At 42.9% G+C, this 25,234-nt stretch overlaps 1 protein-coding gene across 1 annotated transcript; it reads right to left on the reverse strand.

Moving 5' to 3' along the window:
* Nucleotides 1–279: 279 nt before the first annotated feature.
* Nucleotides 280–23,712, reverse strand: LOC125310395 (liprin-beta-1-like). The gene is given in 27 exon segments (XM_048267764.1): nt 280–1,382; nt 1,609–1,674; nt 1,987–2,145; nt 2,236–2,424; nt 2,658–2,783; nt 2,928–3,050; nt 3,143–3,231; nt 3,360–3,471; nt 3,759–3,909; nt 4,072–4,203; nt 4,477–4,621; nt 6,283–6,430; nt 7,909–7,963; nt 8,064–8,182; nt 8,649–8,755; nt 8,974–9,061; nt 9,213–9,254; nt 9,256–9,275; nt 10,069–10,186; nt 10,891–10,983; nt 11,781–11,891; nt 12,152–12,265; nt 12,414–12,503; nt 14,704–14,909; nt 15,813–15,894; nt 23,128–23,225; nt 23,597–23,712. Coding segments are annotated over 26 exon segments (2,769 nt in total). The 5' UTR covers nt 23,140–23,225; nt 23,597–23,712; the 3' UTR covers nt 280–1,310.
* Nucleotides 23,713–25,234: the final 1,522 nt, after the last annotated feature.

The following is a 25,234-nucleotide window of genomic DNA, read 5'->3' on the forward strand; positions in this document are numbered from 1 at the left end:
GGGCCCCAATCTACTTCCTCTACATCAAGATAACATATGGAATGTTAAAACGGAAGTCTTGTGGGGCCAACTATGATGCTGATAATGGAATTCTCTTGAAAGGGTCCATAAAAAAGCTATGATTCACCTGCAGTTTGACTGGCGTCTTTACCCATCAGGATGTTGATAATCTGGACCACTTAAAATAAAAAAGGTGACTATTGGATCAATTGCAGATATTAAATATGTTTTAAAGAGATACATGGTATCATGAAAATACTTGTATTCATGAAATCCTGATTTTTCTTTTGAAAGTACTTTATTGACTTAGAAAACATTCGTACACAGTACACATAGCTTTGACTGGTAAGAGTTAAATTTTGTGCTTAACAATATCACTATTGATAAGTTGCCTATCAAAGTAAAGAATTTGTATCATAGACCATGATTGCTGTGTAATAGAAAAAAATAAGCGTAAAAAGCAAAAACGGATCAATATGATATACCATTTTTCTTCAGTCCGGACTGAAATTTGGGCTAAATCCTTGGCTTGAAATGCATCCAAAGTGAAAATAAAAATATTTCACAGGCTTATAGGACTTTCACATCATGTTTGTGTTAAGACACTGTTACCCTCAAGGCACAATTGGTCAAAAGTAAATAGCTTGAAAGGATTCAAGATTAGGTAAAATAACTTCAGAGATCTTATACAGTCTAAACTGTATGAAAACAAAACATCCTTGGGTCCTTTATTATATGAGAGATATATTTCTGTTGTAGTAAATAGAAAGGTAAGGTACAAAAAGTAGGGGACACATGACATGTCCATATGAATAAGGATATCATATGCATGCACAGCTACTTTCATTTGAACATTGTGAAGACATGAAATGAACAAATGGCCTTTTTGAAACACCAAGGGAGCAATGGGCCAAATGACATTGGCACTGAATCCAAACAAGATCAGATTAAGACACCTGAGTTGCCCAGTGTCTTACTGAATGGTAAGCAGCACAGCACAGAGGTAAATTAGATTAACGTAATAAACTAACCGAGACACTGTTCTAAGCTGGGGCCATACCAACACTAGTGATGTAAGAGCTGCATTCAGATATATTCCATGAGACATTACCATAAGGGGAAAAGAATTTTACGAGTCTACTCACAACCCCCCACCAACACCCCCAACCCCAACCTGTCACATTCAGACGGAGTAAAGTTTGTTTGTTTGTGTGTGTGATTTCACTGGGCTTGCTTAGTGGTCAAAGTGCTGGGACTGCCAGTCATTTGTATACTGTAGTGGTGGGGGTTCAGGACAGCCATTGTGTTGTTCACATGTCGTCGTCCGTGGCACTGGCGTCCGGTGACCCCTCTCTGAAAAACTCCTCCTCCTTCAGCATACTCTGGAGCACAACAGGAAAGTTCATAAAACAGACAATACACACAATAGTCCCTCTGTCTGACGATACTAAGCCAAAAGACAGTGTTATTTGTGTTGGCTTCTGTCAGAGCTGCCTTGCACAAATGCATATAAACAGACATGTCCTGTGCTTTGTAAGATTTCTACCAAGCCGATTACGATGTGATAATATGCTAGTAAGTTAAAATCTAATTAGATTAAAATCTTACCGTGAGGTTGTTAATGCCTTCTGAAAAAGCCCCGATTTGTTTCACAGTTCCCTCTGAGTCATCCATCTGCAAACAAAACGGGAACCTTGAGCTAATTATGATTGTCTGACTGACAGAGAGGCTTTGAACAAGAACTTCTTCAAGTGACTCAGTTGTATCTAAACGGTAAAAGAATCTTATTTTAAGAAAGTTATATTTTCACCATAAGAGACCACCCAGAACCCTGATTTTAATGAAGAGCGCATGTATTATTTTTAGTTTTGGCTAAATGAAAATCCCATCAGCGCACATTGGTAAACAATTCTCCAAGTATGTGACAGTCTAGCTCCCCCTGTTCTAGTCTCCTGCTGCACTGTTATTGGTGCTCCTGGGGCTTGCCTGCTCCAGGTGGTCCAGCTCGTCTTCGTAGATCCTCAGGCCCCTGTGGAAGCTGCTGCTCTGGGGCATCTCCACGTCCATGGGGCAGATGTACTCCTCGCTCTCCTCCTGCCTCTTGCGCCGCAGTGTCCCGAAGCTGCCAAACGACAGCCTCCTGGGCTGCAGGAGGAAGGGGATGCTTCAGAGGTGCTTTTAAAACGCTAGGCTAAGCTAGAAGTGGGATATGGTGCCACCATACTATATACGTACCTTGACTTTAGCTGTGGCAGTGAGTAAGGTGTAGTCAGGGTTTTCCAGACACTCCTGCTTGAGTCTTTGGGCCTCCGAACCAATCAGGAGGTGGAAGTGGGTTGCCAGGTGACGCCTAAGCAGAGTCTTATTAGGTGGGATGTTGAGAAGGAGGGCAAGGGTCTCTACGTTAAAGCGTGGCTCCAGAACCTGTCAGCAAAGTCAACAGAGGGCAATTGACAGTAAAAAGTGAATAGGGGGATCACAATATTTCATCCCTTGATGTTCATAAATCTCACGTGCATCAACCACCTCAACCTGCCCTCAATCAAAATAGACTTTCTATTCACTATTCTTATTGCATTCCCCCTTTCTGTTGTTGTTTCTTATGAAACTTCTCTCTATTCCCTAATTAGTGGACTCCCTGGCCTCTGTCCTCTTACCATGAGTCCTCCGTGGACGCCGCTGCCCCTCAGGTTGGGTGCGTACTCGGCCAGGTCCACTGAGCGCAGCCACTCCATCACCCGGTGGTTGGTCCACTGGCAGATCTCAGCCGGGGTGATGTTGTTCTACAGATGGCAGATGTAAAAAAAAAAAAAAAAAAAATAAAAAGAAAACAATGTAACAATAAGATTTCCCTTCACATTGCACAGCTTCCATGCAGCAACAGTTTCTCTCTATGTGACATCAACTGAATGAAGCGGCGTGAGCACCTCGTCCGATGGCCGGCGGCGGAGGCAGTTGGGCTCGTAGCGGTTGAGTCGGAGCACCTGGACGGCCCGTTTGATGCTGAGGTGGTGGAGGACACTGCCCACCTTCAGACCCAGCACGTCATCCTATCAGACGGAGTAGGGGGAGTTAGTTACTGAACGGTGGATCTGCGGATAGCTCGAGGCGGGCAGCACTGAAACGGGTGCACTCGACTCACCACGGTCATGTAGTGGAGCATACGGCCGTCCACCCTCCCCTCATCAAAGTGGGACTTGTACTGAGGAAGGCCAATGTCATCCAGCCATCCTTGCAGAAAGAGACAAGGAAGACACACTCAAATTGGCAGGCAAAATAGAAACAAATTATATTCAAATCCACACAATACCAATCATCATTAAAAATAATAATAAAAAAAAAAACTCAAAGTAACTTACTGGTCACCCAGTTGTAGTCCAGCTTGCCCTTGGCATCCTCTTCCTCTGAGCCCAAAGCTTGAAGAGTTAACTGCAGCTTCTTTCTGTGAAGCGGATGCTTGATCCCCAGCTCCTGCAATCAGAGGGACTTGTTAAGATGATACACCCCAGGGTCAGGTTTCTAGGAGGAGGATACTCATTATCGATCCCTTAACTTTAATGGTAAAGCAAGAGGCAAATGTTACTGGGGTCTCCATTAGGCTTATGGAGTGCATGGCAACGTTTCAGTCATAGCCAGGTTTCTCTCAGTAACTGGATTACTTAAGTGCATGTACACACAGTCAATATCCTATTTAAAGGCAAAGAGATATCCAGAATCTCTGAGCTCTTGGCTGCGTGCGGCTGGCGTCCAGGGCTCACCTTCTCCAGGTCGTGCTGAGAGGCCTGCAGCAGCGTCTGGCCCGACTGGACCCAGTGTTGGGCCTGAGGCGTGTACATGCCCAGACCCAGCTCCTGCAGCCAGCCACACACCTGCTCCCTGGTCCAGCGCGCAAATGGGGTGTCTAGTTCACTGCAGGGACCAGAGAGATAGAAAGAGAGAGAGAAAGAGAGAGAGAGAGAGAGAGAGAAAAAAGAGAGAGAGAGGGAGAGTCAAAAGGCCCACCAGCTTACTACTATACTATACTGCATACAGAACGTGTGCACACACACACACACACACACACACACACACCTGTTGCCCTGTTGCTGCAGGTCACGTGACCAACCCAGGCGAGGACCTGCAGTGGCTCTGACGCCGCCCCTCCTGAACTCCCCCTCTGCAGCATCATCCAGGTTGAAGGACGTGGACTGACTTCTCCTGAGTCTGGCAACATATCAGCCATATAAAGATAGAAGAGGTCATATGTAGACTTTTTCAATGACTGTGTATGGGAATAATACAGTAAAATAAAACACAAAATAGTACATAAGCAGGGCTTAAAGCAATACAAATGTCTGTGCCTGAAGTTATCAGACATTTATGAGGACATCATATATACTGTAGTCTCATTGCCTATTTTCAAAATCTTAAGCATACCAGCTCACGCCTGAATTCAGGCCTGAACACTTTAAGCCCTAAGAGTAAAAAAGACATTACCTCCCAAAGAACTTTCTCAGTCCCTTGTGCTTCTTCTTGGTGTCTGTGAATGCAGGTGCTGCCTGTCTGGTCTCTCTGTCTTGTGACTTGTGAATTGGTGCTCCTGCCAAGTCCAGGTGGTCAGTCCCCTTTCGCTCGGTCTCAGCTATGCCAACATTAATCAGCAAACCAATTAGACAAGCACAGGGTCACAACTCCCAGAATGAACGCTCACGTGTTGTGACAGCACACGAGATATGAACAAACCAACACCACCACCACCACCACTGAAAAACACCTCTTCAGGAGTCAGCGTGACAAACTCCTCAACTTACAGAAAACCACCACCTCAAGTTCACAGCTGATTTCCCCATTAAACCCTTCAATGTATCTGGGAAGAATAACAACCTTAAAAGGCAGAACCAAGAGAATTGGCAGTGATGATCAAAGGAAGGCTTTGTGCCTATAATCAGTAAAACTGATCTGCCCCATTGTGATTTACTGGGCTTCATGACTTACAAAGTTTAAATGGCATTGCAGATGGCCCTGGGGGATGGGATAAGTGACAGCCAGATGTGTTGCAAAAGGAGGAAGAAAAATGTGCTAAAGGCCAGAAAACGCAATAGAAGCTAGACACAACACCACATATTTTTCCAACCCCCACCCCCCTCACACACACACACACACACACACACACACACAGCAGCAGAGAGACAAACAGACACATTTAAGCCTCTCAAATATATTTAAAATGTGACTAAGAGAAAGAGGAAGAAGAGGATGGGGAGAACAAAGGCGTGCAGTGCACACAGAGATGAGAGCCTGGCACATGACCCAACATCAAAGACTGGGCTGAGCACGAGTAGACTCTGGGTGGAGCACAAACACAGCTCTGAGCACACCGCAGTCTAGTCTGTGGGTCACGTGGCAACCCGGCACCATCTCTGTGCACATCCAGCTGCGTTATCCCCTCAGCGGACATGCTGACTCAGCACACCAGATCAGGATGCCCTCCCCCACAACACGCTACAGGCAAACACACTGATCCTGGATCAGCTCCCACCTAAAACATCTAGTGTTTGAGAATTTGGATACAGATTTGGATACAGTTCCGCCACACACACACACTGGCTGCAAGATCAAGCACTGAAGTTGCAGCTCAGAGTTCTACAGTGGACAACAAGAGCTCTGTGGTCAGATTTTGACTATGCAAATTTGTCCCAACGGTGTGTGAGAGGGAGCGTCTGCTGATGGTCACCCAGGATGCCCATACTGCAGGCCAGTGGCTTAAGCTGTACTGTACCTAACGAAGGGGCACTTGCACTCCAACTACGGTCTTCAGAGAGGAGAGCATGGGACACACATGGACACAAGGACAAGACACACATGTAGTGACAACATATAATGGGACACGCACACACACACACACACACACACACACACACACACACACACACACACACACTAACCTACACACATAGTGATGAATATATTTCAAGGGATCTTACAATTGTTTGAGAGGAATAGAATGAGATGACAAATAATTAGTCACTGTTTATCAAAATATTATGTGACATGTGTGAATTCATGGGACATCAAAACTAACACTTATACACTCATACACAAGTATACAACATGAATCAATTAGTTATATAGACACTGTTAAAAATGACAAAACAAATGTTCAGAATAATGCAAGACACAGCATAATAATGCTGAAAATGGCCAAATAAGAAGTATTTCAACAGTCACAATGCTTGAGACATTATTTAATATGTTGCAGCGGCCACAACAGCACACAGCACACACAAATGAGTATTCTCTTACCTAAGTTAGGGGCACTAGCAGTCCTCTTGCCTCCTCGGATTTTGAAGAATCCTCTTCCAAAAGAGGATCGAGCTTTCTTTGACCCAAAGCCCTCTCCCTCTGTGGGGCTAGCTTTGGCTGCTGAGCTGCTCTTTAGCCGCTGTTCTTCCTGACCCCCAGGAGGACACAAGAGAGGCAATTAAATATACAGTTTGTGTGTGTGTGTGTGTGTGTGTGTGTGTGTGTGTGTGTCTCTATGTATGTAAGTATAACTGTAACTACACAACCAAAGTTGCATCTATGAATTGCAGTTCTTCACATTGCCAGTAGGTGGCACTCAGTGTCTGGTTGCCAGTTCCCCCCTATTCCACTGTATTGCCAGCTGAAGACAGCTGTGAATCAGTTGTTCTGTTTGAAGACTCTGCACTGTGATTTCATGGCTCAATTTCATTATTCGCATCACTGTTTGATACAGAGATCATGCTTTCAGCAGTGCCGTGATTCAGCGTTTGACTTTCAACAGTCAGGATAACAACTAAGTAACAAATGCCATGCTAAATTCAGATGTCTAAACAAACGTACTGGACAGAAATATTCTGCTTCTTGGATAGGCTTCAAACAACACAATTCACTTGGGTTAAGCTTCAGTTAAGTTTCAGCTCACCAAGACAAAGGATGTCTTAAAGTAATACACTGAATGTAATTGAGTGAAAATGTTATGGTTGAGTATAACCTTGGTTCTCTGATCTCAGTCATTTACGGATGAGGTCATCAACCTGAACTCCAAATCTCCAAACACCCGTCTCTTGTGGGCCAATGCCTGTATAAGGTTGCACTGTGAGAAACTACCGATAGTCCTCTGTAGGCACTCTGAAGCAATCCAATGGACCAGGTTCAGAGAGCCAAATGAAGCTAGAAAAGATTAACGTCTTGTGTTGTCCTTCAGAGAACCAAGGCCATATTCATAACCATACGTTCTGTTTCAGTCGAGTCCACTTGACATTACCAATGGGAACATATATACCACAGTGCCTCATTGGCAACTGTGGAGACACATAGTGACAACAGAAGTGTGCGTGCTAACAACAGTCTCCTGGCCAGGTAACAGAGCCGCGGAGAGCACAGGCTACCCTGGCGGTCGATGTACGCCACCGTCACCATGTTGTCCTATTTGACCAAAATGTGACAACCAAACAGTCGAAGGTTGAAAAGTTCCAGAGCTAGAGACACAGTGTATAGCTCCAGAATGTTGATGTGGAGGTGCCTTTGAGCGCTCGCCCACAACTGCTGGCCGCAGTGAGAACTCATGGCTAGAGACTTGTGAAAGCTGAAGGTCATGGCTCATTTGAGGCTCATAAAAAAGGAGGCAGAAGGCACATTCAATCTGTTCAGTGAGCCTTATATATTCAGCGGTCACAGAGAGGCTGAGCTGCATCTAAAGAGAACTCTGATGTCTGAGATGATAAAGTGCTAGGCATCTGAACCTGTGAGCAGGACAGACATGTGTGTGTGTGTGTGTGTGTGTGTGTGTGTGTGTGTGTGTGTGTGTGTGTGTGTGAGAGAGTGTGTGAAAGAGTATTCTCATTTAACATGGTCAACAAATCTGAGGCTGGATAAAATCTGATCTATGACCACCCACAGACATACCTCTTGTGCCTTGGTAACACGATCCGCGCTCCTTGACAAAGAACCGTCCGAAGAGCTGAAGGAAAATAAAACGGGGAAAATATTATCATTGCACATTCGGTTTCCCTGCATAAATGTCTCTACTTTTACAGCAGCTTCAGAAAGGGCAAGCACACCTCTCTGGGGTCCCTTGTGCCTTTGGCTCGCTGGTCTGCTCAGCTGGGGTGGCGGCCTTGGCTGCCGCCATATAAACTAACTCCGACTCCAAGAGTTCCGTGCACGGAATCAGCTGGGGCTGAGGGTTCAAACAGAAAGGACAGGCCACACACATATCAGACAGATATTAGACTGATTAAGTGCTGTGGGCTGTAGGAATGATACTCTGACATGTAAACTGATAGGAAACAAACACTGAATGAAGAAAAGGCAAAACAATAGATTTGTCAGTGCCACAATATTTACGACTTTGTTACATTATAGGCTTTAAGCTTCATCAAGAGAGATAAGAAAATCTTTCTGTTGACTGTAATGTTGTTTTGTCTTCCATGTTTTAGTTTGGTGCAATTTCACAATGAATTAGCAGAATAACATGCAATATTATGCATTCCTCAAACAAATAATGGCTGGGTGGGAGACAAACACACTTCCTGAGTAAAAACAGACAGCTCCAGAGGAGGCCAAACTGCAGCTTTCTGAAGGAAGTCTCGAGTCTGAGGTGCATCCTGTGTAAAGAAGCGCAGTGTCAGGAGGGAGGGCCATACCTCATCCGTCTCCTCCACACCTCCCGGGGAGGATGTCTTCATCTCCACGGCAACCGAGGCGGCGATATCGCCAAGGCTCCCCGCTCCAGTGTCCTCCCTCAGTTTCTCTGTAGGGTGTTACAGAAATAGATCCACAACACACCCTTAAACACATGTATGCTTCGCCAGTGAAGATCACACACATGCTCGACACATGGCTGTGAGAGTGTTTATGGTCATTAAAAATAATTAAAGATTTTGATAGGATGTCAACAGTCTCATCATGCACTTTAACAGTATTAATTTGTCTGAGGTGAGGTCTAGCTTCAGAAAGACCCAGTCTCACCTTTCCTATCCAGCACTGACATAACCCTGATGTCCTGAGTCTTCTTGAAGCATGTCAAGGACAGCTGAAGCTCTTCAATTTTACGATCCTGTGTGAACACAGACAGCTTTAACACCTTACATAATCCGACAAGACAGCAGATCTTCAGATGAACATTCCACATCTAAATCTTTATAGCTACCCAGGTGCTATATTTTTTATGCTTCTGTCAGACCAAGAAGACAAATCAAAATACTAACCTTCTCAGCATCTGCTGCCATCGCCGATTCCATTACCTTTTTTCATTCTTTGCACTTCCATATCTGAGAAATAGAGTTAACATGATTTCCCTGTGCATATGTCAAGGCAAACATTCAATCAACACAGACACATTATTAATAACAATCTATCAAGTAAATTATAGCATGACTGACTCATAGTATATTTTATTGTGTATTTGTGGCCAGCATTCTTTTCACTGTAACCAACATTGCATCTGGCAATGCAGGGAAACCAACCAAGCACCTGTTTATAACAATCCCAATGCCGATAAGTATGTCACACATGAACTGTATAGGCAGCTTGTTAAGCATTATGATTAAGAATTTGCATTGTAATGTTGCAAAAATGGTCATCTGTAAACGACTGTTTTTAATCAAAACCCATTTAAAAACATGTCTGAGAACACACAGAAGCCCATTAGGCAGACATAACCTGAAGGCATTTATTTTTTCATTTTTCTGTTTTTACACAGAACTCTAGTCATATGAAAAGCCAATGCCAATGTAACTAACGAAGGGAAATTCCCGCTGGCTAGAGCTCCCCTTCAACCTCAGACAGAGACTAGACTGTGGTGCAAAATACTCCATTTGATGAGGCAACTTTAATAAAATAATTTACTTATATGACTTTAGACATCTACATTTGATTATGTTTGCCTGCTTGACTTACACACGTTGCCTGCTTGACTTTCCAAGATTAAGTATGAACTCACATTGCAAATCTGCAAAACCTAATTTGACAAAAAATTTAAGATTCTTTTACAGGGACAAATCTCATTCCAAACCAAGGCAATGACAACTGGTGTAGTGTTATGTAGAAATATCAACTCCACACCTCTGTCTACATTCAGGCCACCTTTTGGGGTTGCAACGTCTTGCTGTGTCTGGTCATGCAGGCTCTTCAACTCGGCCTCCTTCTCTTCCAGCTGTTTCTGCAAGTCCAGCAGCTCCTCCTGAGCAGCAAAACCCACAATTACCATTAGCAGACACTGCATGACTATTATACCTGCGGTAGTCTATGACAACACTGGGATGTTCTGTTCATTTAAACGGTCCCCATGAAATGCAACAGAGATACAACTTGCATAATGAATTATAATAGTGAAACACACATGGAAAAGGAAAGAACAGAATACATTTAGCCAGAAACAAGATGGCAGTACAGCTACAGTAGAGAAATAAAGGTTTTTCACTCCAATAAGAGATCTTTCTATTGTGCACCTGCCAGGTCTTCACTCCAAGAGTGAGGTAAGTTAGAAAGACAGAGTCCAGTGATTAGTCAGGAGACAGCAATGGCACAAGAAGGCACAGGAGAGCAGAGGAAGACAGACCTGGCTCCTAAAATGAAGAAGAGAGGGATCAAGATCAGAAAGGAGGAGAGATACTAGAAGAGTATGAAGGAAAGGATGCACCTGAACTAGACACCAAACAAAGACAACAACAAGGCTTTAAAGCAAGACAATTGTACTCTATGTCGCTGAAACTATATTATTTTCTTTCCATGTGCAGATTTTTTGGTTTTTGTTATATACATTGGTCTATTTTCAAATCTGAATCGGCCCAGCCTACGCCTGAGTTTTGGTAAAGTACTTGATAAGTATGAGCCCAGCAGTAGGTCCAGAGAAAGACACTAATCATGTTTATATGGCCCACTCACTTTGTTGGCCCTCAGCTTCTTATCTTGCTGTATCCTCTCATTCTCCATGTCAACGACACGAACTCGAAGGTCATTGACCTCCTGGTGCAGAGCCTGGTGACAAAAAAACCATTAAAGTTAAATTAAATGATAATTAAATAGCTCATCTAAGAGATTCCAGATTCCTGGGGAAATATGACACTTGAAGCATGCCTTATTATCAACCCAGACAGTGAATTAAATCATATTGCCACTCATATAACAGGACTCATATCATAGGAATTCAGCACTCATAAATCTTCACACAGACTGAATCTCTCATCAAGCCAGAGGAAGCCACTGGTTGGGCTGCTTGATTCATTGCGAAACACTTTGTTGAATAAACACAAACCAATTTGTATGTTATACAAAGTCATTTGTAAATGCACTGACAGCATCAATGGTTTTTAATCTGATGCTTCAAATTCCCTGAATGCATATGAGACCACTTGGTATAACTTTCCATCCTGAATGAATTTACGGTCTCTGAAAATACTTGGCCTCAGAGGGAATATTCCCTTACTCTTCCACAATCCCCCAACCCCACCCCCCACCCCCCTCTTAATCTGGAAACCCTGACACATTGTAGGATAGCCCCAGCTCACAATAACCAAAAGGGTTTTATTACAGGAAAGTGCTTTTGGGGCTCATGGATTTCACCCTCTCCTTCCATACACAAACTCATTTCAAAGCAAAGGAATTTACAAGGGTGTTCTGGACAACTGATTTATCTCAGGAGATGTAAATGTACCAATTTCCCTCCCAGTAGCTTAATTTACTAAATGTTGCATTAAGCTTATGTAGCCTACGTGCTTCAGTGTGAAATTGAACACCCAAATGTATGTTTGTTTTAACAGGCTGCAGCACATTACCTCGGTTTCTCTGCGGTCTCTCTCCACAGCGGTCAGCTTTAGCTTGAGGCTGGACACCTCAGTCATCAGCTCCAGTTTCTGCGTCTCCAGAGTAGATCGGCCCACCAGCTCCTGCAGAGTACACAAATACGCTCTCATAAAGACAGAACTAATCATGAAATATAGTTTCCCAACAAAAATACTGTATATGGAATTGCTAAAAGGGAAACACTAGCATAAAACTGTGTGTACACCAATAGAAACAAACAATCAAATCACACAAATGATACTATGAAATCATCTCTTCATATCGTCACACAAAGTATGCACAAAGTACTACATATCAAGAGCACAAGATCCAGACATTTCTATGACTTCAAATGTGGTCATACCTGTTGAAGCAACTCTTCCGTAGAGTTCAATTTCTCGCGGTGTTCCTTTAGACACGTCTCCAGGTCCCTGATTTGTTCTCCCTGCACCTCAACCTGGTCTGTCAAAACGCTCACCTGAGAAATGGAGTCCGTGTTCTTGTTAGCAACAAAACTTTGTGCAAAGTCTTCAGTCCTGTTAGAAGCCTGCTCTATCAGTTGACCTATGGAAACATATTGTCCATTGCGGGTGTACATTTTGTGGATGACCTCAGCATTTACTCACCTGGAGCACAAGGCATTCCTTATCGCTTTCCAGGCGACTGAGACGCTCCTGGTAGACAAGATCCCCTCCAACAGAGCTGTGGCCATTGGTCTGGAACAGCAAGCAAAACATTGTGAAATGACAACAGCAATATAAATCTTTTCACCCCCTACACAACCCTGCCAGCATTAGCTCATCTGATATCCAACTACAGTCATAACAAAACATAACTTGTTAACAGTGGGAGGGATGACGTAGTTTGAGCCTCATATGACACCACTTGTGAATTACAAGACTTCTTAGACCAATCTCACCTCTGTAGGCTGACACATCACATCAAATCTAGTTCCAACTGCTGTGTAGGATGCACAGTTTCAGAGTCCATAGTTTATGAGCTGGACACTAATTGGCAGCCTCCTACTCTGGTATGTAGGTGAGACATGACGCAAGTACTGTCTGCATGGAGTCTATTTCCTATGCATAAGGGCCAGGATGAGGAGACGAGCACAATTACAATTTATCAGAGCTGTATTACCGTAAAGTGAAAAACAGTCTGGTAAAAAGAAATTCCCGTAAATCACCCCTACTAAATCGACAGCCTCTAACAAAGTGTCTGATAATGGGATCATGTGCATTTATCGGTCTGCGAAGTCACAAGGGGCTTCAACACGTGAAAGTGTGTAACCGGAGAGACATGTGAGGGTCTAGATGGCTTTCGCATGTGAACGTGTGCTTTGTGCGGCCTGGAAATTTCATAAAACCGGCCCGGCTCAGGTTACACTGGTGGGGAAAAAATGCTCACGGAAAATGTGTAATACGGCGAGTCTGAAGTGATTCATCATTGGAAAAGAGGATAGAACACCCCTGCCGCACACACACACGCGTCCGTCGGGGCACACACACACACACACACACACACACACGCCGGGGCACACACACACACACACACACACACACGTCGGTGCACACACACACACACACACACACACACGCGTACGTCGGGGCACACACACACACACACACACACACACACACGTCGGTGCACACACACACACACACACACACACGCGCGTACGTCGGGGCACACACACACACACACACACACACACGTCGGTGCACACACACACACACACACACACACACACGCGTCGGTGCACACACATGCACACACACTCCCTACATAACATGTTAAAATGTCAAAAAGAAAATCAGACAGTTAGAAAATCTATTGTCCAGTCACAAAAAGTAGGTAGCTATAAAAGGGTCAAATAGGCTGCAATCCTGAAGGATGAGCAGTGTTCAATTTGGTTAATGTTGCAGTTGTAAATATGTCAGATGACTGAATGCATACGTGCAAAGGCAGTACATGCATGAGTGACCACTGTGTTGGACTCTGAAACAGCACAAACGGCACTACTGCAGACTGTGCAGGGACAGAAAAGGGCAACCACCAAGTCACATGGAACAAAAGCATTTTGACAACAAATTCAATTGAAATGAAAAAAGGAGAAGAGATGACATTCTACTGATAACAAACTGATGTCCAGCAGTGCGGATCATGTGCTGAATATGTGAGCAAAGTCACAGGATGCCCTTTGATGTTTACATTCAACTATTTAGCGTTCGCCAATGTCTTTATCCAGAGCCACTGGTTGCACACTGAATGAATTCATTGTTCTAATAGAAGTTCTCCCATGTGGGATCGCAGTCCTAACCTTGGCATCGGTCCTGCTGTGCTTTGCCAACACGCTTTGTCATGTACGTACGTACAATGTGGGAGCAAAGTGTACCATACTGTACGCATGGTCAGCTTATAGCCTTGAAAAATGGCTGTCAAAGGTATTAATGTCTAAAGCTGTAGGCAGTAGTCTACATCCAAAGCTAAAGGAGCTTCAGTTTTTACTAAGGGTTATGCCCCAGGAACCATTTGCATTTATACTATACAGAACATTCCTGTAGTGGCCTCGGGTTCAGCTCATAGAAAGCTAAACGTTCAAGTAAAGTTTCTAATGAGCTGTAGCCTTCAACTGACCACCACCAACGCAGCAATCAAAGCACCCCTTAAGGGTGAATTTGGTAAACTAAACAACAGGGTCTCGTTTATTTACAACTCTTTAGTCCAAACCAGACAGTTGACGGCCACAAGTCTATTCAGAGTTGTTCATTTGAAACTGCACGCACTCTCAGAGCATCCAAACCCAAGAGAGCCTCGCGCACAGGATGATTATCTCCCAATTAGCTCACTGGACGCCACTAGGGAGCAAACTTTTTTTTAACCGAATCAAGACCCGAAACCCGATGCTGGACTCACCAGGCGTCCCTGGAGCCACTCGGTCAGGCCCTCGGCGGTGGTGTCGGACACCTGGCAGCGCAGGCTGTCCCGCTCGTCGGCGTCCATCAGCTCCAGGGCGCCGCGCAGGTCCTCCAGGAGGTGCAGGGCACGCAGGCTACTGATGAAGGGAGAGGTGGGAGACTGGCAGTCGAACAGGCCGTTGGAGTAGTCAATGGCCTTGGAACCTGCGGAGGAGAGCGAGGAATTTTATACGAGGTTAAGTGGAAACACAAGGGGCAGAGGAGTGAATGTGAGGAATGTCTCGCCTGCTAATTGCATTACATTAGAGGCGAGAAGTGAAAAGGAATCAGACAAGGAATTAAGTCAAGGTGTTTTGAAGGTGGTTTTCAGGGAGGAAAACACATTTTGTAGCCAGAGATCACAATGCTTTGAGATGCAGCGAGTCGACAAATTATTTCTAATGGGTAATGAAATGAAAAGAATTGGTCAGAACAGCTCGTCTCACAAAACATGTTTATGATTGCTAATTGAATGAAAATGATCGGTCAAAATAGCCTGGTCGCAAAACTCAGAGACTAAAGGAGACTGTGGCCTCGCTGGAGTGGTTGATTCGGTCAGATGACACCACTTGACCTGCCAGGCTCTTGCCACTGGCAGCTTCACCTCTGTAATTACGGGAGGCAGTGGAAAAGGAGCTGGGCAAAAATGAGACCCCATTTCAATCCATCTCTCACTGCCCCCACTTCCGGCTAAGCCATTCTGCTGAAGATGGACGCCGGTGCTGCCGTTGTGGGCGAGAGAGACCTTGAATACGCATTAGATGGAGCAAGTGCTGACACAATGGAAAAAGCTTTGCAATGTGTCATCCCCGTTCCCCACGACAGAAGACTCCCATCTAGAGCTTCCTCTCTAAAGGCCACTAAAAGCACGAAGGATCCAGGATGGACATTTCCCATCCCAACTTTAAGTGTCTAGTTTATTTGAGAGAATCACAAAGCCTGTCCACTGTGAATAGATGTTAGGGGGAAGTGACAGAGAAAGGAAGCACATAAAACATCAATGAAATAAACACAGACACACACACACACACACACACACACACACACACACACACACACACACCATACCTGCTATGATTCCATCCATTTGCTCCAAGGCTGCGGCCAACATCTCACTGGCGTCATTCATCATGGTTGCACCCCTCAGGTTCTGATCAATTAGACAAACATGATCTCAGAGGCAGAAAGTTTCATCAAGATGTCATAACTAAATAGGACAGTTTATTCAAATTTGCCATGTATAGTGAGGTTATAACAATAGGGGTTAGAGACAAAAGGTTCTGTTTAAACAACAAACATATTCAATGAAAGGATGGATGAGCAAGAATAGTGAAAACGACTGTCCCGACAAGTGCAAACACTACATAAAGTACACAAAAAAACGAGAGAACCATTATGATTTGTAATATTCCCATGCATAACCAATCCAATCCAATTCCATCACTGGTTTGTGGAAATTTGGGGTGACATGTCGCAATAATTACATAGGATTAGCATCTCATTTGGAATGCATGAATAAAAAAGGCACTTCATATGGGTAACAGAATACCCAACTTTTTAATAAATTCAAACAACACAGTCCTAAGGTTTCTGGAAATTTCTACTGAGAGCAAAATGAATATGACTGAAGCAAAAATCTGCTTTTCATTTAGCTGAAAATACTCAACTTTTAGCCATCTTTATTTGACTCATTTATTTGTACTTCATGCACTGCATTATCAACACAAGAACAAGAGACACAGAATAACTTCAGATCCACTATGAAATCCATAAAGAGATGCTCCGCACATATAACTCTGAAATATGCAAAGCAAGACAGTCTTTCTTTTCTAACATTATCAATAGAAGTTCAAATAACACTCGTATTCTATTTTCAACTGTTGATAAGTTAACAAATCCCCCCTCACAATTAGCGCCTGAACTTCTCTCAACTAATAAATGCAATGAGTTTTCATCTTTTTTTTTAAGGTAAAATTGACAAAATCAGACTCAACATATCTGCTCAATTACAAATTCAACAACCTGAACTTCCAGCAACAAACAGAGGGAAACTAAACTTTATGTCAGAGTTCAGCTTGATAGACTACGAAACACTTGAAAAAACGGTACAGAATCACTGAAAACAGCTGTTGTAAAGCCACTTCACAAGAAGAATAACCTGGATGCCTCCATGCTAAACAATTACAGGCCCATATCCAATCTACCTTTTATTGGCAAAATTATTGAAAAAGTAGTCTTTAATCAATTAACCACCTTCCTAACATCAAATGGGTATTTTGATTACTTTCAGTCTGGTTTTCGGGCAAATCACAGCACTGAAACAGCTCGCATTAAAGTTTCCAATGACATACGCCTCAACACAGATTCAAACATCAGTCCTAGTGCTACTGGACCTTAGTGCAGCATTTGACACTGTTGATCACAATATTTTACTACACAGACTAGAACACTGGGTTGGATTTACAGGCATAGTTATCAGCTGGCTAAAATCATATCTACAAGAAAGGAGCTTCTTTTTGCCATCGGAAACTGTACCTCAACACCAACGCCCTTGACCTGTGGTGTTCCCCAGGGTCGATCTTGGGGCCACTATTATTCAACCTCTATATGCTCCCACTTGGACAAATCATTCAAAATAATTTGATTTCATATCATAGCTATGCAGATGACACACAAATTTACTTAGCTCTATCACCAAACAACTATGGTCCTCTTGAATCTATGTGTCAGTGTATAGAACAAATCAACACCTGGATGTCTCAAAATTTTCTTCAGCTGAACAAAGAAAAAACTGAAGTAATTATATTTGGTAAAAACGAGGAAAGACTTAGGGTTGCCACTCTCCTTGACACAAAAGAGTTGAAGGCAAAGGATACTGTTAAAAAAAAAAAAAAATCTTGGTGTATTAATTGACAGTGATCTAAATTTCAACAGCCACATGAAAGCGATAACTAAATCAGCTTTTTACCACCTCAAAAATATTGTCAAACTCAGAGGGCTGATGTCAAAACATGACTTAGAAAAACTCATTCATGCATTTATCTCCAGCAGGGTTGATTACTGCAATGGACTGTTCACAGGCCTTCCTAAAAAAAAGACTATTAAACAGCTTCAGGTGATACAAAATGCAGCAGCTAGGACTCTAACAAAAACTAAAAGAACTGACCACATTACTCCAATTCTTAAGTCCTTGCACTGGCTTCCAGTAAGTCACAGAATTGACTTTAAAGTACTATTGCTTGTTTATAAATCAGTAAATGGAGCAGGACCTAAATACTTGTCAGACATGCTTCAGCAGTACACACCTTCTCGTCCTCTCAGGTCCCAGGTGAAAAACCTGCTAGTAAAACCTACAGTTAGAACTAAACATGGTGAAGCAGCTTTTTAGCTGCTATATCTTTGCTCAGCTGTGGAACCAACTTTCGGATGACATTAAAAGGCCCCAACTGTAGCCAGTTTTAAATCTAGACTTAAGACCAAACTGTTCTCAGACGCTTTCTGCTAACTGTGCCGAGTTACAAATTCTGAATCTGCCTCGATAATTATTCTACTTTGTCTTTTATTACTTTTTTTACTACTTTTGCTTTTGCTTACTAATTATTCTTTATTTTTAAATGATTTTACCTTGTGTTTTATGTTTTCTTTTTATTATGATCTTTACCTTTTAACTATTCTTTGACTATATTGCCCTTCTATGCTTTTATTTGTTATTATTGTTTGGTTTTGTTTATGTAAAGCACATTGAATGACCTCTGTGTATGAAATGTGCTATATAAATAAACTTGACTTGACTTGACTTGACTTGACATGAGCAAAACACTTTGCATGGTCTTCACTGCTTGTACTTGGTAAACACGCGAGGCATGCTCTCAGCGTGGAGTCTGGACTTGATTGATTGATTTCTATAGCTCAGTAGTCAGTCTAATCACACTGTAACTAACAATGGCATGTGAGAATCTCAATTAGATGCAACTTATCTGACAAACAGAGAAATACAATCAGCCAGAGATCAATTAGACAATATAATTACACAGAACACATGATTAACTGAAATTCAATTGTGTGTGAACTTGCTAAGCTATGAGAGCCAAACCCATTGTTCAGTCAAACAGTCACGCCAAAAACACCATTCTAGCGCACGTCCATCTGACGAATAACAGTGCCTTTCTCCCTGGGTTCACTCACTGACTCGTGCTGGTATGATCGGAATTCCAAACCCTCCAAACCGAGCCTGGTGGCGGCATTCTCGACCTCTTGACCCCCCAAGGAGCAATTCGCCATCATTAATTCTAATGCTTCTTGCTCCACCAGGGGGGAGAACAGCATTTATCTTTCAGCAGGTAATAAAAATGTAAACACAAACAGCTGGAGCACTGGGGCTTTTGGTAACTCATTATGCATATAGTATAGGAATTTATAAAATGCACAAGGAACAGTATGATAAATACCCATAGAAGCCATGAATGACCACTGAGTTACTAGAAAACAGCAGTGACAAGTTTAAGTGTGTGCAATGCGTAGATATGCAATTACGCTTTGTGGCAATGTCAGCTATAAGCTTTAATATTCTAACATTCTCAACACTATTATGGAATGAAGACATAATACAAAAATCTACATTGGTTATTCACCTTCTCCTCCACTATGAAGGGCTTTCTATTTCCTCATCAGTTTGGCATTAAGGTCGAATAAGAAAAGGAAAGGATAGAATAGAATATCACTGCAGTATCACAATGAATAGAACATAATGATAATAGTATATTGCTTCTGTCTAGTTATTGTACATTTACATTATACCTACTATTCACAAGCCTATAGTCAAATGTCCTAATAGAGCACATATGTTGTCCTTGAGGAGATCACTTAAGTTGAGCCAAAGGCATATAATGAACACGCGAAGCATTTCAGGATACAACTAACCCATTCACTACCTCACTGAGGGCCCCAGTTGTGCTGCCATTCCCCCAGACTCATATACGGAGTGTGGCAGGGCTCATTCTGTTCCCACAAGTATAGCCACTCCACCGTATCGAGTCACTAATCTATGCAGCAATGGCAACATGATTGCTGCAGACATAGCAATGCTGGGCTCCACTGACTAATGGAGCTGAGGGGTTGTGCCAGTAACATAGGCCCAGAGCTCAATTGCTCCATTCATTCATATCCACTCATAGTGGGGGTTATTATTTCAATGCACAAAAAAACCCCAACAACAGACGGCCTCCATTCTTCTATTACAGGGAAGAGTTTGATATGGCCATGCCACTGGAAAAACAGCTCAGACTATGTGTGGAGATTCTTGAGTAGATTTTCACCAGTGGGGTTTCCATTCCTTGGGTGAGCCCTCATTTCTCTGAGTGCTTTCCTTTCCAAACACCCAAGTCTGCAGAAAGTGTAACTGCAGACCACCTGCTGAAGTTCTTGCGATGAAAATTTGGTTTTGCTGCCGCATCATTCCTTGTGGCTTGCCGACGTGCCGGAGGCATTTCCGTCTGTCCGGGGAGGCGGCTCTGCCTCCCGGCAGGGACGGCGTCTCTATTTGGTCAGCTGTCTGCTATCACATCCTTTAGGGAAGCCTGGACACTCTCCCAGCGACTCGGTGGCAGCTAATCCAGAGACTCTGTACCAAAGCTTTCTCTGCCCATCCTCTGTATTTGAGCACAAGAGTAGTGTTCCCCAGAGCATATTCATGGTATGTAATATTATCACAGATTCAGAGGCCCACTCTCGCAGTGATAATACCCAGCACCTCTAAAATTTTCAAAGCCATGCACTAATCTCATGACTATCCCCATGTGTTTATCTGGTCATGGTGACCCATGCCTTCATAAGAAAGTGCGCAACGGACCAGTCACATATTTCCACTGCCCTGCTGCAACCCTCTCTGTCGGTCTGCTCATTGCACAGTTGGAAAACAACATAAACTATGCTGATTATATCTTACAAATGCTCCAGTTAAGGAAACGCAAACAAACAAAGCCAGCTCACTGACACACTTCTGCGTTGTTCTTGCTGTGGTGTAGAGCCTCCCCATAACATATCTGCACGCCACATGATATTTAAAAGTAGCATTTTTAAAAACTCCAATCTAAAATTATTGTGCCTCAGTGGCACCTTTTTTATCTTTAAAAAAAATGTGAATCCTGAGTCATGTCTGGATAATTCATGGGAGCATCTAAGCTCTGCTCTCTGTCTAGTACCAGGTTCCAGGCCCTCCGTAACCATGTGACCCACTACTATCAGCTTCCTCCCACTGGATTCCTTTAAATTCCTCCAGATAGACAAACGTACACATTGCAGTCCCATCCTTGGCCAAGCAGACTCAGTCTCTTCCCCCTTAGCTATGCCCATTAGTGTCTGGCCTACAATTGCTATCCAGGTTTTCTCTTCAAACATCCACTTCCTCTCCTAATCCGCCTCTCTCCAAATGAAAATAAGGTCAGACTATTCTACTGGCACTGGCAGGCCTGTTTGAAAGGACTTTGTGGTTTAATATACAGACTCAGACAGACGACTCCCCGTTTTGGCTCCGAGCCACGCCTGCCATCAGAGAGCAAAGGTAGAAGCTATTTTGGTTTATTTACATAGTTTGACATCTACCAGATGTAGAGATAGGGAAAAGGGGGGAAGAGAGTTCTGAAAGAAAAACAACCGTGTGCCTGCATCGCCTTTGACGAGGTTATACGTCGAATCACACGCACGCATGCGCGGAAGAACAAAGACACAGACTAGGCGAGTGTTTCGAACGTATGCGGCATACACAGACACACAGCCAGCTGGACCACATATGTCGGACAGAACTCCAGAGCTCTCTCTCCTACCCTCCCATTCAGCGGACTGGAATATGGCCAGAGCTATAGGGCCACTTCCACAATATTACACAAATATGTGCTACACAGGTCTGCACTGAGGAACAGTCTGTTCTCTGTTCCCAAGCTCTGAAATGGCAGTGCACATTCACAAAAGTGTGAAAGATTTTCATTCAGAATTTCATTCTAAAACTGCAACACACTCAAAAAAAAAGCTTTGAACGTCTTATGCTTACTCTAACTAGCCCCAGCCATACTATACAAAACACACTCAAAATAAGTAAATGAGAGTATACTTATTCTACAATATAATGATCAGTGCCTACGCTCAAAGTTACATCCAGCCTTTTCCAGGATAATGAGTCACTAACTTAGAAAAAAAGTGGCTTGACCTTGAAATGCCCGTCTGCTCTAGGTGAAACAAACGATGGGTCCTGTTTGAATAAAAAACAAAGGCATCCCCAGGTGAAGCACTCACTGCAGGGGCCGTTGAGAAGGAGGGGTCAGAGGTTAGTGCCTGTGTGAGACGGCGTCTGCCATGTTGAGCACCTCTGAACGGACTGCTACAAGATGCAGCACACAAGCAACTCTTTGTTCTGCTAATGGTCACATGGAAGGCATGGCACTTTGAGGGGGAGAACCACGGTACACAGGAACCATAACAGTGTGAAGTGCTTGCATTATAAAAATACACCACCAACTCAGAGGTTCCAAAGTCAGGGAATAAAGGAGTCAAGAATAGCAGTTTGTATTATATATATATTCAATAGCTTTTTGTTAAAAAAAGACACAAAAAGAAACCATAGACTCTGAAACCTGCTATCAAACATTGAGTCGAGTTGTTGATTCCATAATGATTTTCACTTTGAATCTTTATTTAGATAAACTGATCACACAAAATAGCCAAGAATAGAGTGTGGGTGGGTTGGGCTGATGGTTTTCCAAGATTTTTTATCTGCTGAGGTAGACAATGACAGGACTGATGACTCCAGCACAGGTCTTTAACAGAATGGACAGGAAATGGGATACCCAGCCCCCTCTGACCCACTGCTTCCCGCCTCAGGCTTGTTTACCCTCATGGTCACAACTGGACTTTTCCCACCGAGGTCATCACCTCACTAAGGAAATGACGTATGTCCAACAGCCTCGATCTTCCTCCAGTTCCTCACAGATGATGCCATTGTGAATGTTATATGCTGTAAGCAGGTCTATGTATATGACTCAATGCTCAGACACATTGTGTTTTTTTTTCTATGGTCTCCAATTTGGTAACAAAAAATTGTAACTGCTCCCACCAGTAGCAGTGTTTCTCCTGCTCCAAGTGGTCACACCCATTACAAACTAGGCTACTGCATCCTAAAATAAATGACTGCAGGGACAGACAAAAAAAATATGAATGGAATGTGGGCGTGTAATGTAAATAACAACACCATTACAACTTGATAAAGAGTGCATATGATAACAGTAGGCCTACCACCACACAAACTCACTCAAAATAAAAAAGATTCTTAAAGAATGAATCATAGTAAGTTTCCCACCCTTAATTAGACAAAAGTGATTTCTGCTTGACTCACAGCTTGTGACATCTACTCCTGGGTGGTTAACAGGACTGTCATCAGTGAAGGCAGGATGTCTATTTCCTTTCGGTTGTTGCATAGGACAAACGCAGGATCTGTCAATGAATGGACGTAAAAGGAACTTATGATATAGCCTGTAGGCTATAATCTATAAAGTGGGCCTACACTGGTCATGCTTAAAATGATCAAATATTGTTGTTAGAGTAGAATGCTGTTTTTTTTGTTAAGTAGCCTATCATTTACCCAAAGCAAATCCCAACTCTCCCACCTAAAGCGAAATACTGCGAGTGTCAAACTCGCTTCAAAAATACGTTGAGAAGGAATCAGATATCCATATTTTAAAACCTCACTTTACCTCAATCTGCCCAGTCAGCCGAATGAGTATTTTCTCAATATCCTTCAATATTACGGGATCTTCTAGAGATCAAAGAAACTAGTGTTTGAAATAGACAAATTGCCTACTTACATTTTGTGACTATCTACACTTTATCCATAGACACGAACGTCGCTGTAGTATTCTCGTAGCGTTTTCCCATGTCTTCAGCAAAAGTCCAACTTCTGCTCAACCAGACTGCAGTTGCACCTTTGAAACTTTGGTTGACTTTGAGTAGTTTTACTGGCTCCTCTGCGCCTGCGTTGGCGCAAGCCAATCATAGTAGGCGGTGTTATTTAATTAGCCTGTATTCTACAGGTAGTTTGGCATAACAAGTCATAACAAACCATGTAGTTTCTTTAGACAGACTTCGATTGAAATTAAACTTGTACAATCTTTTTAGGCTATAATTTTAGAACCATAATAAGTGTCTGTCACAGTGCCCACAATGACCGCAGAGGCACTTCAACCATTCCTCATTTTGCATCCTTTAGGCTAATGTGTTGTAGGCTACTTGTATTCCTCAAGGACCAGTCGGTCCTGTTTGTGTGTAAACTACTGTCAGTGGCCAAGCACTTCTCTGGCTGCTTGAGGAGCTTGTGGGTCGGCTATTGCTGGAGATTGCTTGTTAAATCTACGTTATTGTGATAGGTCTTTTCATTCATTCTCAAACGTTTGAAGTTGTAACGTAGCCTACAGTAATTTTCTTTAGGACTACCGCAAAATATTTTGTCCTGCGTAGGCTAACGCAAACAGACACAGCGCCTATAGCGATTTAAATAGGGAAAATATGTGCAATGGCTCCATCTTGTGTTCATGTCTCCCCATAGACTGTATATACAGTCTATGTATATACAGTCTATGTGTCTCCCCCTACAAAATGCAGCTGGAATGCATGATATTGTCGACAGTGTCATAACACCCATTGACAAATCCTCTAGTCTAACATCTTGAGTCTGGGAGTCTGATTTGTGGTCTGAGCTGCCAACATATCACTGCTGCCACCATCCGAACCTCATGAAATAGGCTTCACTTATACAGAAGGCCTATATTCAACCACAAATGACATCACACAACCTTGAGCAGCCTATGGGCTGTTGTCAGACACCATAATGTTTTAACTAAACCTAGTCCTTAGGTTGTGGTCAAAGTTCACATTTTCCGTCCTTACTATATTTCATTAAATTAAAGCGTGCGAAAGTGCAGAGGTGACTGTATTTAGAGAATGTGCATGTGATACAGATGATTTTCTATGTATTTTCCATATGACCTTATATGCACGTGAAGACAAATACTGGTGAGGAGAATGTTCTGCTAAAACATGTTTTGTGTGAGGGAATATAATGCAAGCAAACACAAAATGTTATGTTTGGCTTAAAAATGTAAAAATGTGCAAATGTATCTGACAAAATCAAAATCAGCAAATGTATCTGACAGAAAATGACTGTGCAACATTGATTCGACCATTGTTTGGGTGTAGCCCTTTTACACACTAGATGGTGACAAATGCAAGCATTTATAATTCCCATTGGACTTCAGTGGAGGAGGTGTGTGTGAGGGTGCAAATCCTTAAGGCATATTACATGAAATGTATGTAAATTAAATTACATATATGAAATGTGTATAAACCCTTTCATTGACACCATATCATTAGGACCTACATTTCATATTACCACCGCCACAGTGAAAGGCATAGTTGTAGTGAAATACATGATTATAACCTTAGATCAC

This window comes from Alosa alosa, chromosome 17 (assembly GCF_017589495.1).
Source record: "Alosa alosa isolate M-15738 ecotype Scorff River chromosome 17, AALO_Geno_1.1, whole genome shotgun sequence".
Classification (NCBI taxonomy): Eukaryota; Metazoa; Chordata; class Actinopteri; order Clupeiformes; family Clupeidae; genus Alosa; species Alosa alosa.